The sequence below is a fragment of the Sceloporus undulatus genome, chromosome 1 (genome assembly GCF_019175285.1).
Source record: "Sceloporus undulatus isolate JIND9_A2432 ecotype Alabama chromosome 1, SceUnd_v1.1, whole genome shotgun sequence".
NCBI lineage: Eukaryota > Metazoa > Chordata > Lepidosauria > Squamata > Phrynosomatidae > Sceloporus > Sceloporus undulatus.
In genome coordinates this window covers 176,153,762-176,166,444 of record NC_056522.1, presented here as the reverse complement: position 1 = coordinate 176,166,444, position 12,683 = coordinate 176,153,762, and the positions used below count along the sequence as shown (strand labels likewise).

At 47.2% G+C, this 12,683-nt stretch overlaps 1 protein-coding gene across 2 annotated transcripts in view; it reads right to left on the bottom strand.

The window, feature by feature from the left end:
- Positions 1-5,212: 5,212 nt before the first annotated feature.
- Positions 5,213-12,683, bottom strand: part of OTX1 (orthodenticle homeobox 1) — a 15,444-nt gene continuing 7,973 nt past the window's right edge. For both annotated transcript variants that reach the window (XM_042444077.1, XM_042444130.1), the window contains one exon: positions 5,213-6,913. In XM_042444077.1, the coding sequence (XP_042300011.1) occupies positions 6,029-6,913 (885 nt within the window). In that variant the 3' untranslated portion in view covers positions 5,213-6,028. The remainder of the gene's footprint in view (positions 6,914-12,683) is intronic.

Genomic DNA, 12,683 nt, shown 5'->3' with positions numbered 1-12,683 from the left:
TTCTAGAACCATAGACTCTAGGACCATTGGTTCTAGAACCATAGACTCTAGGACCATTGGTTCTAGAACCATAGACTCTAGGACCATAGACTCAATAGAGAATCATAGGGGAATACATGCCCATAAGGAACCTATACTTGTCCATAGGGAAACATTGGGGAATTCTTGCCCATAGAGAAACATTGGGGCATATATGCCCATAGGGAAACCATACTTGCCCATAGAGAATCATAGGGAAATACTTGCCCATAGGGTAACATTGAGGAATACTTGTCCATAGGGAAACTATACTTGCCCATAGGGAATCATTGGGGAATTCTTGCCCGTAGGGAAACATTAGGAATTAACTTGTCCATAGAGTGTCATGGGGGAATACTTGCCCATAGAGAATATAGAGAGACTGGTGTGCTAAAACATTCAGCATCAAAAAAAAAGGGAATGCATAAAGGATTCTTTGTAACAGTGCTCCCCAAACTGTGCCCTTGATTAAGGGATTTTGGACTTCAGCTCCCAGAATCCCAGACTATTGGCCAAAATGGCTGAGGCTTTTGGGATCTGAAGTCCAAAACTTCTTAATAAATAAATAAATAAATAATCTCTTAATAAAGGGCACAGTTTGGGCAACCACTGCTCTATGGGAAAGTATGGTTTCCCTATGGGCAAGTGCTGCCATTAGTTTTAGTAGCTCCCCAAAGTGTCTTGGCGTGTTTGGAGCTTCTCATGTGCTCCTGTTCCCCCTCTTTTCTCTAGAAGGTCCTCCATTTGGAGGCTCCTCCTCCTCCTCCTCCTCCTCCTCAGCATTGTAGGATTAGCATCAATGCTTTTGAAGCTCTTTTGTCGATCTAAATAAATAAATGTGTTTTCTTTCCTTGAAAAGAGGAGTGTCTCCTATGCAGGGACACTGATGTCTATCTCTCTGGTCATTTGATCAGTGTTGCTTATGGAGAGGTCATTTTCTATACCCCTCCCTTTATTACTTTATAAACTTTTATTACTCATTCATTCATCCATTCATTCATTTATTAGGCATACAAACGTTTGTTACTCTTTTTGTTCAGTCTCTCCCTCTCTCTCTGCTCTTACAAAGCATGGAAGCGGAAACCAGGCTGCGCTACTAAAGATTTGCTATTATTTTAAGCGATGTTTTAAACTATTAATTGTTTAATTGTATTTTAAAGAGGGGGTGGTTGAGTGGGATTGTGGAATACGGAATGTATTTTTATTGGGATGTATACTGTAATGTTGTATATTTTTATTGGAATGCATATTTTAATATTTTAATGTTTAACGTGGCACAGAGGGACAGGATAAAATTATTATTATTATTATTATTATTATTATTATTATTATTATTATTATCATCATCATCATCATCATCATCATCATCTTACATCCATGAGAGTCAGCTCTAGGGACTCTTCTACCAAGTATAGATTTCTCTACTGGTTAGTTATTTATGTAGATCCTAGATGTAGCAATAAAGTACATTTCTTTTCACCGACCAATGCATCCTGTTCATTTGCCAGAAGCTCAGACCCAGTAGATTTTTACCAAATACCTGTGGACTAAAGGCTTGTTGTTGTGTTGTTGTTGCTGCTGCTAAACCTTCTTAACCACTAATAACCCAAACCACTATTAAATTTTCTAACACACCAAACATAGAAATAGAAACTCAGGCTTCTGAGGGAGGGTCCATATGGAGGGCACTTTGGCTTTCGCCTCCTTTCGTCCTACATTTCATGGCCTTCTGCCCAGGAGGAACCCCAAAAGGTCCTCCATTCTGAGCAGGACCGAGAAGCATTGCATTTGCATCTCTGGAAGGAGTGCCTTTAGCTCAGAAACTACGATCAGGGCCAAAACACACTGCAGAAATAATTCGCCTTGAGACCGCTTTAACTGCCCATGCTCAGTACTAAGGAATTTTGGGAATTGTAGTTTATTGTGGCACCAGAGCTCTCTCTGACAGAGAAGGCTAAATGCCTCACAAAATTAAAATTCCCAGAATTCCCTAGTATTGAGCCAAGGCAGTTAAAGCGGTCTCAAGGCGGATTATTTCTGCAGTGTGTTTTGGACCTTCTCATGGAGAGAAGAAACTGGCCAAGGAAACTGCATGGTAGGTTCGCCATAAGTCGGAAAGAACTTGAAGGACTGCAACCTGAGACAAAAAGAGGCGTCGTCCTCCTTTTCCCGGACACGTCCTCCACTCCAGCCTTCTGCCCAGGAGGAATTCCCAAGCGTCCTCCTCCTTTTGGAGCATCCTAAGGAACATATGGATGAGCATCCCTCTCTGGTAAATGTCCTGAGCTTTCATCTGTTGTGTCGCGTCCTGCAGTTTCCTCGAACGTCCCTCATTTTGGGCCCCACAACCAACTCCAACTCCCAGAATTCCATAGCAGCCTTGATCTAGACAAAGAGTTAAAGCGGTGCCAAACCGGGTTATCTCTCCAGTGCGGATGCAGCCCCAGTCTTCAGTCTTTTTAGAGAAGTCGGGTAACATTCGCACCCGCCTCTTGGCTCCGATCTCCTCCTGCGCCTCGTCAATGACCGCAATTAATTATTTAGCAGCAATTAATAGGCTGCTTAAACCCAGAGGCTGGGAAATGGCTCTCCTGAGGCTCAACTGATCTGGAGGATTAGGGGGTTGTTGTTTTTTCTCGAACAAAAAATAAACCCCGGTCCAAGGATGAAATCCACTCAAAACGTTTTAAGGTTTTAGCAGTGATGCTCTCCCAGTTGGACACCGGCCTTTCCCCACCCGGAATAACCACGCCGGGATTTTTATTACTCGGTCACACCATGCAGCTTTCTTTGGTCAAGCCGTTTTAGTTACCTGCATATATATATATATATATATATATGCAACTAAACAGGCTTGACCAAAGAAAGATGGGAGTGAAGAGTGCGGGGAAAGGTAGGAGTGAAGGAACAGCTGGACTTCGGGTGGAAGTCAAAGGAAGAGGAAGTTTTTGAAATCCCATTAAATACACACACAGAGACATATAATATAAATTCTACTCTGTGTGTATGTGTGTGTGTGGATTTATATTAGTCCCCTTCCCAGTTAGGGTATAAGTCAAAGGAAGAGGAAGTTTTTGAAATCCCTATATATATATATATATATATATATATATATATATATATATAATCTCCATATACTGTATCTGTCTGTCTATCCCAACTGGGGATAATAGGAATGAGAATATATATATATGTGGATTTCAAAAACCTCCTCTTCCTTTGACTTCTACCTGGAAGTCCAGCCGTTCTCTCCCTTCTAGTCTTACTACTCTGTTTCTAAGCCTAGGGTTAGCTGTGATTATTTTCTAGAGAGAGGTTCCGGAGAGTTCCTCCTAAAGAGCTTGGGGTCTGAGTCGCTTTTGGGGTCTCTGCTGGGGACGAGAACCGCCTCGGAGCAAACAAACAGCCGCAGCCCAAACTGCCTCGGAGGCTCAAGTCCCGTTGAAACACGAGGGGCAGTAAAACGGTGTCTCTCTTAGATAAAAATGTCAAAATCCAAAGTTCATATTATCTGGGCATATTTGCGGGTGTTTAAGTCCATTGCATACAACGTTGTCCGTTATACAAAATGTCAAAATCAAAAGTTTGCTTTTGGGAATTTATATCGGTTTGGGGGATATTTCCAAGCCTCAGATACTTTACGTCCGTGGATAAAGAAAAATCAGTGGATATGGAAAGCCAACTCTATTTAAGCAGGGCTATCTTTTTAGCTCTTGATAATTTTGTGAGGGAGGGTCGCAGGTGGAAAGAGAGACACCCACAGCCCCGGCTTCGTTTGGGGGGGGGTCTGTCTTCCTCGGGATCCATCCTTAGCTTCCCAGCCGGCCCTCTGCTCCCCAAACCTGCGTTTGCCTCCCTTTCACTCTGGAGACCTGGGTTCGAATCCCTCCTTAGCCATGGAAACTCCACTGGGTGACCTTGGGCAAGAAGTCACACTCTCTCAGCCTCCTCAGGGGACGTCCATGGCAAACCTCCTCTGAACAAATCTTGCCAAGAAAACCCAATGATAGTTTGACCTTAGGATCGCCATAAGTCGCAAACGACTTGAAGGCACACGACATCTCTCAAGAGGTGAAATCCATTAAATCCAAGGAGGAACTCTTAGACAGAGCTACACAAAGAAGGAGAAACTCTAAGAGAGACCTAAATATTCCAAAATGATATAAATTCCAAAAAAGCAACCCTTGACTTTGGCATTTCATATAAGGGACAACATTTTACTACACCGTTGTATTCAATGGACTTAAACATCCACTGATTTGAGTATCCACTGAGGGTCCTGGAACCAAATTCCAGAACCAAACTCCAGAACCTTTGAAGGGAAGTTCTATTAAGGAGGGAGCAAGCTTGTTTTCTGCTGCTCCAGAGAATAAGACACTGAGCAATGGATGCAAGGTCCAGGAAAAGAGATTCCACTAAACAGTAGGAAGAACTTTTTGACAGTAAGGGCTGTTTGACACACTCCCTCAATGGAGAGTTGTGGAGTCTCCCTCCCTGGAGGCCTTGGATGCTTCAATGGTGAGTTCCTGCATGGCAGAATGGGGTTGGACTGGATGGCCTTTGGGCTCTCTTCCAACTCTAAGTAGGGCAGGAGGAGGGGCAAGGTTAGTGTTCCAGAAACATCCCTCCCCAACCGGACGGTTTAATGGGGCACAGCCAGGGAGGTTTGCAGGGGGCATCCTCAGAACCCAAAGGGTGCTGCTAGAGGGCCCTGGTCCCAGCCCTGGGGCTGCCCTGGCAAGTCTTGGCTCTTCCCCAAAGTGGGCTTCCCCAGCGTCTAGGGCCCTTCCAGATGGTTGGTTGCTGGCCAATCCAATGGCAGACCTTCAAAAGCAGTGCGGGGGGGGGATCTTGGGTAGAAGTCCTCCCTCCTCCTCTGATGCCTCCTTGGGGGACCACCCCCCCACCTCCTCAGCAAGGACCACACAGACAAGGGCTTTCTTTCATCCGCTGGGATTTTATTAGGGGGGTACGAAGAGGATGGAGTGGGGGTAGGGTTTGCCTTACATTTCAGCCCCCTGCCCTTCTCTGGAAAGAGGGGCCTTGGTCGAGGGAGGGGACCCCTCCTTGCCCCCTTCCTTCCCCCCTTCCTTCCCCTGCTCTCTCTTCCCCCCAAGAAACCCACCTGCCCTCTCCTTCCCGACCCACACTACCCCCCCCCATTGAAAAAGAAAAATAATTTTTAAAGCTGGGGAGGAGGAGGAGGAGGAGAGGAAAAGTCGGGAAATGCAGGCTGGACTCTAATGTCGCCCTCCCGGTGCCCGGTTTGAACCCTGGATGCCAAAGGGGTCCCCCTAGAGATCCACTATCCCTGCCAGGGGTGCTTTGATTGAGAGTTCCTGCATGGCAGGATGGGGGGTTGGACTGGATGGCCCTTGGGGGTCTCCCTTCCAACTCTCGATGGTTCTCTATGGACACAATCCCTGCAAGGCGAGCCAAAGGGAAGGGGGCGCAGGAGAAGGAAAGGAGGGGAGATGGGGGGGGCGTTATAAGAGCTATACACAAAAAAGTCTGCTGTGGGCCAGCAAGCCAAAAGGAAGGAAGGGGAAGGAGATGGAGGAGATGGGGGGAAGAAAGAGTGCTTCTTACCCTCCCAGGGACCAGGTCAGGTCTGGAGCCCAGGGATGGATGGATGGATGAATGGATGGATGGATGGAGGGCAGAAGGGGCAGTGGGTCAGTCCCAGATGGAGCTCCAGTTGCAGTCCTTCCCAAAAAAATAAGTGTCAGGAGAACATAATAATCCCAGAGAGAGCGAGAGAGCGCCAAGGAACAGACCCAGCAGCCCATGCTTAGATACTGATATAGATGGATGGGGAGAGGTCTCTCTCTTGTCTTCTCCTCCTTCTCCTCCTTCTTCTTTCTTCCTCTTTTTCTTTAAAAATAGCAGTGCTGCTGAACCCTCTGGCTCTGGAGGAGAGCAGAGGAGGGATGGGGGGCTCGGTGGGGTGTATGTAGATATATATATTTATATTGGGGGGGATCTGTGTATGTGTGGGTCTTTCCCCTCCTCACAGGACCTGGAAGCGCCAGGAGGCCTGCTCCTTGTAGTCGAGGCAGTCCGGGGAGTTGAAGTTGAGCTTCCAGGAGGAGGCAGAGGCCGCGGCCGCGGTGGGCACCGGGGGGCTCTCCTTGTAGTCCAGGCAGTCGGGGGCAGCGTTGAAGGCGAGGGCGGGAGCCGTGGGGGTGGCAGGGCCATAGCCGGGAGGGGGCTGGTGGTGGTGGTGGTGGTGGTGATGGTGGTGGTGGCTGGATCCCTGGCCCAAGGGGTGGTGGTGGGGGTGGTGAGGGTGGGCATGAGGGTGGGCACCGGCCATGGGGCTGAGCTGCGGGTGGTGGGCATGCATGGGCAAGTAGGACCCACACTCCACGCCCCCGAAGTAAGAAGAGGCCGAGGAGGGAGGAGGGGGTGGAGGAGGTGGAGGAGGAGGAGGAGGAGCAGGGTACCCTTGCCCGTACCCTCCGCTTTGCCCGTAGGGTGCCATGGCCGAGTAGGAGCGCTGCATGCAGGATGCCCCTCCGGATGCCAAGGGCTCAGCCCCCGGGGAGATGGAGGCCGGGCTCCAGATGGACGAGGCCCCCACCGCGGAAGGGATGCTGGTGGTACTGGTGCTGCTGGTGGTGCTGATGATGCTCAAGGAGGTCGAGGAAGGGATGGAGCCCGCAGGAGTCCCGTTCAAAGCGGAGGAGGAGGAGGAGGACGAAGAGGACGAAGAGGAGGACGAGGAAGCCGAGCTGGAGACGGCCGGAGGGGTGAACTGACCACTGCTCTCCGAGCCTGAGCTCTCCCTGGCCGGGGAGGCCTTCTTCTTGGCCGGGCGGCTCTTGTTCCCGCTCCCGCTCTGCTGCTGCTGCTGTTGCTGGCGGCACTTGGCCCGACGGTTCTTGAACCAGACCTAAGGCAAGGGGAAGGGAAGGGGCACAGACACGGATCGCGGTCAGTAGGGACCCCCACAAGCCCCATACGCCCCACACATCCACCAGCCCCCGACCCAAGCGGCCGCGAAGGAGGAGGGACTCTTAAGACAGACTTGCGCAAAAAAGGAGGCACTCTAAGACCTGTACAAACTATGAGAAAGACCTGAGTAAAAAAGGAGAGACTCCAAGACACTCCTACACAAAGAAGAGAAACTCTAGGACAGAGCTGCACAAAAAGGAGGAGAAGCTCTAAGGCAGAGTTGCACAAAGAAGAAACTCTAAAACACACCTTCATAAAAACTGGAGGAACTCTAAGACAGACCTGCATAAAAAGGAGAAACTATAAGAGAGACCTGGGTAAAGAAGGAGAAACTTTAATACAGAGATGCATAAAAAGGGGGGGAGGGGAGGAGAAGGGGCACAGCGGAGGCACGGACCATAGTCAGCCAGAGACCTCCAGAAGCCCAGACCCCCGACCAAAGAAGGCGAAACTCAAAAAGACACAGCTGTATAACTTGGCAGTAGGTAGGGGCCAACATTAAAACAGGCTAAACTTCTTTAAACATCTTTTTCCAAGGAGGGAGGGAAAGAAGAAGGGGCACGGATCACAGTCAGCCCCAGGGACCCCCCCAAGCCCGCCCACCCCACCGACCCACCAGCCCCCAACCCAAGTTGCCTTAAAGAAGGAGGAACTCTAAAGACCTTATCACAGAAGCAGCCCACTAAGAAACGGGATTTAAAGTACATTTGTCCCTCCATATTCGCTGGTGTTAGGGGCACAAGACCCCCGTGAATATGGAAAACCCACAAATAACAAAAACACTACCTCTCTGGGAATCTCTAGGTCCTCCAGTCCAACTTTGCAGTCAACATCTGCCAGATATTGACCATAGAACTGCACTGGAAGAGCTACAAATCCCTAGTAGCTTCTTCTCTCTAGGAATCTCTAGGTCTTTCAGTGCAACTTTTGGTTAAAGTTGACCATAGAGTTGCACTGGAGGACCTAGATATTCCTAGAGAGAACATAGTCATCAAATCCGTGAATAACCAAATCCATGAATAATCAAAGCCACAAATACGGAGCGATGAGGGTAGATTTACAATAGAAAAAAATAAAGTTTGAAGAGGAGGTTTTTCACAAACCAGAAATAACGCGACAATAAAACGAAGGTAAAGAGGACAAAAATTACACCTTTTTAGGGACAAAAATGACACCTTTTTATTTTCGGGAAGAGTTCCGAAGACAGACCTGAACAACTTGGCAGGAGATAGTGGGCCAAAGTTAGAGCGGGCTAAACTTCTTTGGGCCGCAAATAGGTTTTAATTAAATATTCATTCATTCATTATTATCAACCAATACTAATTAATGTGATTAATATTCCACCTTCCTCCTCCTCCTCCTCCTCCTCTGCCTGGACGTCTCCTCAGGAGGAGACCAAGTGACAGAGGAGCCTTGAGGGGCAAGCATTATGCCCATCTTCTTCCTCTGCCGCCTGGGCTTCTCAGGAGGAAGCTGGGCAAAGGAGGATCCTTGCAGGGCCACATTCCTCCTTCCTCCTCCTCCTCCTCAACATGGCCCTCTCCTCAGAAGGAGCCTCAGCAGTGGAGGAGCCTTGAAGTCCCCTCGCAGGCCACCCAAAATCCTTTGGCGGGCCCTATGTGGCCTCCTCGGGCCGTATGTTGTGCCCTCCTGCTCTAAGAGGACCTCTTAGGAACTCTAAGAATAAGACAGTGGTCCCCAAACCCTTGAAGGGATTTTGGACTTCAGCTCCCAGAATCCCAGGCTATATTGGTCAACGTGGCTGAGGCTTCTGGGAGCTGAGGTCCAAAATCTCTTAATAAAGGGCACAGTTTGGGGATCATTGTCTGTAAATTAGTAGCAGCCTCACTGGCCGACCAACTCTTCCATCCGCAACTCCTTCCCAACTTCGGTAGAATCGCAGAGTTGGAAGAGACCCCAAGGGCCATGCAGTCCACCGCCATCCTGCCATGCAGGAACTCTCCATCCAAGCATCCCCATTGACAGACGGCCATCTGGTAGAGACCCCCTTCCACTTCCAATGGTCAGCCTCCATACCGCTCCCCCCTTTTTTCAGTACAAAGCTGACAGCTTAGAACCCACTTAGAACCCTCCAATCATCGGAGGCTCGCCTCCAAAAAAATCTAATGACCATCTCTAAAATATTCGAGTCGAGAGAGCCAAAGTCGCAAAGTGGTTTGAGTTTTGGACAAGGATTCTGGGGGGAACAGGGTTTGAATCTCATGGAAACTCACTGGGTGACCTTGATCAAGTCACACTCTCTCAGCCTCAGAGGGGGAAGCAAGGGCTAACCTCCTCTAAAGCAGTTGAAAGCTTTCACGGCCGGAATCCATAGGCTTTTGTAGGTTTTGAAGGCTATGAAGCCGAAGACGGCTGAAAAAAACATAAAAAACTCTGCCAAGAAAACTCTGTGACAAGGTTGCCATGAGTCAAAAAACGACTTGAAGGAATACAACAACACAACCACCACCAAACTTATAAGATTCAAAAGATTCAAAGATATAGCTATGTTAGTCTGCAGAATCAGTGCGTAGAGAGATCTTGTCGCCTCTTTGAAACTAAATGAAAGAAAGAAGTTGGCAGCAGGAGCTTTCCTAGACTTAGGTCTACTTCCTCAGATTCAGTTGGGTATAACAACAACAACAACAACAACAACAATAATAATGTAGAGAGATCTTGCAGCCCCTTTGAGACTCACTGAGAGAAAGAGGCTGGCAGCAGGAGCTTTCCTAGGCTTCAGTCTACTTCCACCAAATGCATCTGAGGAAGTAGACTGAAGCCTAGGAAAGCTCCTGCCGCCAACTTCTTTCTTTCATTTAGTTTCAAAGAGGCGACAAGATCTCTCTACGCACTGATCCTGCAGATTATTATTACCTTTGAATAATAATGATGATGATGATGATGATGATGATGATGATGATATGCATCTGAGGAAGTAGGCTGAAGACTACAAAAGCTCATGCTGCCAACTTCTTTCTTTCAGCGAGTCTCAAAGGTGCTACAAGATCTCTCTACAGCACCGTCCATGCTCCTTTTATCACTAACACACCAGAGCAAGACAACAAGAAGGCAACTGGTCTCAGCACTCCTCACAAATCCATTCCCAAAACTGGACAAAAAGGGAAGCAAGAAGGCTAGAGGTATGCAAAAATTCTAGCAAAATAATAATAATAATAATAATAATAATAATAATAATAATAATAATAATATATTTATGCCCTATTCTTCAGCCAAAAGGCTATCAAAGATCCCTACTGCTACACTTTACTATAATCCCATACCTAAAGAAAGTGGAGGCCATAAGTAAACCTACTCCACAGCTTTCAGTACTGCATCCAGATGAGTCTCTCCCAAATCTGTCCTCAGAACAGTCCCTTCGCTCTCTCATAACTTCTTTCACTTATTAATTATTGGGGGATTAGTTATCAGCCTCCTAATATAGGCTGCTTTGGTGTGTGTGTGTTGGTGGGGAAGGTGATTAGACACTAGTCTTTTGGGAGATCATGGCCTTGCCAGCCTCCACTGCCCTCCACTTCAATGCCTTTAAGGCCTTTTCTCTCCAAGAGTCACTTTGCTCCAAAACACACTGCAGAAACAATCCAGTTTGATACCGCTTTAGTTGCCCTGGCTCAATGCTGGAGAATTCGGGGAACTGTAGTTTTGTGGGACATCGAGCCTTCTCTATCAGAGAGCTCTGGTGCTACAATAAACTACAATTCCCAGGATTCCCCAGGGCAGTTAAAGCGGTCTCAAAGTGGGTTGTTTCTGCAGTGTGTATTGGACCTTTCTCTCTATTTCGAAGGGGGGAACCGTTCACCTGTAGCATCCAGCTTTATGGATACTAGGTATGTACTACACACATGCACACACCATAGAGAAAGTCTCCCTCTTTCTCTCCTGTTGCTCCTTAGGCAACCTGGGAGGCCCAAGTCAACAACATCCTACAAGCCCTCCTGCCAATCACTGCTTCCTCCTACTCCTCTACTCCTCCGACAGCCAGACAACTCCTTTACAACGCCAAGAACCCAAGGTCCCTTTGTCAAGACAGAGATCCTAGAAGACACTCTATTCCCGAACTGAAAAGGGAAGGCACCTCCATCCCAAACATTCAGTAAATCTATGAACCCTCACTAGCTACCAGTACATTTGTTTGCAACCAGGCCTGAGTAACCTATATATATATATAAGTATATATGCATCTGAGGAAGTAGACTGAAGTCTATGAAAACTCATGCTGCCGACTTCTTTCTTGAGTTAGTCTCAAAGGTGCAACAAGATCTCTCTACATACTGATTCTACAGACTATACAGACTATAATTCCCTTTTAATAATAATAATAATAATAATAATAATAATAATAATAATAATAATAATAATAATAATAATAATATGCATCTGAGGAAGTGACGAAAGCTCATCTGCCAACTCTTTCCTAGTCAGTCTCAAAAGTGCTACAAGATTAAGACTAACTAAAGGAACACGACTGATCCTGACACAGTTTCTAGTAACCAATGACATGACAAATTTAATGTATTTGTATGTGTCGAATAAATTTATGGGAAACATCAGAGTAATTTATTTAAAAGTCAAGTATTCTCAAGGACATTAAAGTCCAAAGTATTCTGAAATGATAAACATGAAATAAAAGAAAAGCTTTCTCCGTCCACTGCATAAAATCCCAGCAGTTCCCTTCACTCTTTCCAGACTCAGGTTTTGCTCCCGGCCAAACCAGCCGCAATCACCCTCACCATCTGCCCACATTGCCCCACATTGTAGGGCACAGCCCCACACGCCCTCGTTAACCTTAGATACTCTATTACATGTCAAAGATGGGCCCAGTATGGAGCTCCAAGTCAATGGCATCTTCAGCACCACCCACATTATATAATCCCACTGTGTGAGCAACACAGTGTCTCTCCTGTTTCACTGCTCACTTTCCCATGTGGACTCACCTTTAGGCCACTGCAGACAGTCATGCACAACCATCTCCCATTTCTAGGGACAAACTTCACCATCCCATCCATCCACTACTAAAGGACAAGAAGCTCCTCCTGGCTCTTTCTCATCAGAGGGCAAGCTGAGGATCTGGGAGCCCAGGAGAGCAACCCAAACTCTCCTTCCTTGGAGGTCTTTAAGCAGAGGCTGGATGGCCTTCTGTCAATGGGGATGCTTTGACTGAGAGTTCCTGCATGGCAGGATGGGGTTGGACTGGATGGCCCTTGCGGTCTCTTCCAATGATTCTCTCGGGACAGACTTTGGAAGATCATAACTAGGTAGCTAGGAATGGCCCCTTCTTACACAAACAAACACAGAGGCACACCACAAACAACAGCACAGCTTCTTCAAACAACAACTTCTTTCCATGTGCAGCCTTCCCTAATTACTTTGGCTAATCGATTAGATGAAGCCACTTTTCCCAACAGGTGGACGAGACTCTTAGAACCACTTCAGACACATAGCGCATGTTGCACACACATGCGCGAAGTGTACAAACTGCGTGTTATATCATTTTCTAACCTCTTTCTTCCTTTCTTTTTAAATCTTTTCTTTCTTTTCCTCCCTCCCTTTGGTTTTTGTCGCAGCGTGCATTTCTGCCCAATCACAGCTTCCCAGTACAAGTATTGATCCTATGTGTCTCTTCCAACTCTTCTATGATTCTACAATTCTACAGCGGCTGTGTAAATTTACAGCGCTATATAAACAAAGTG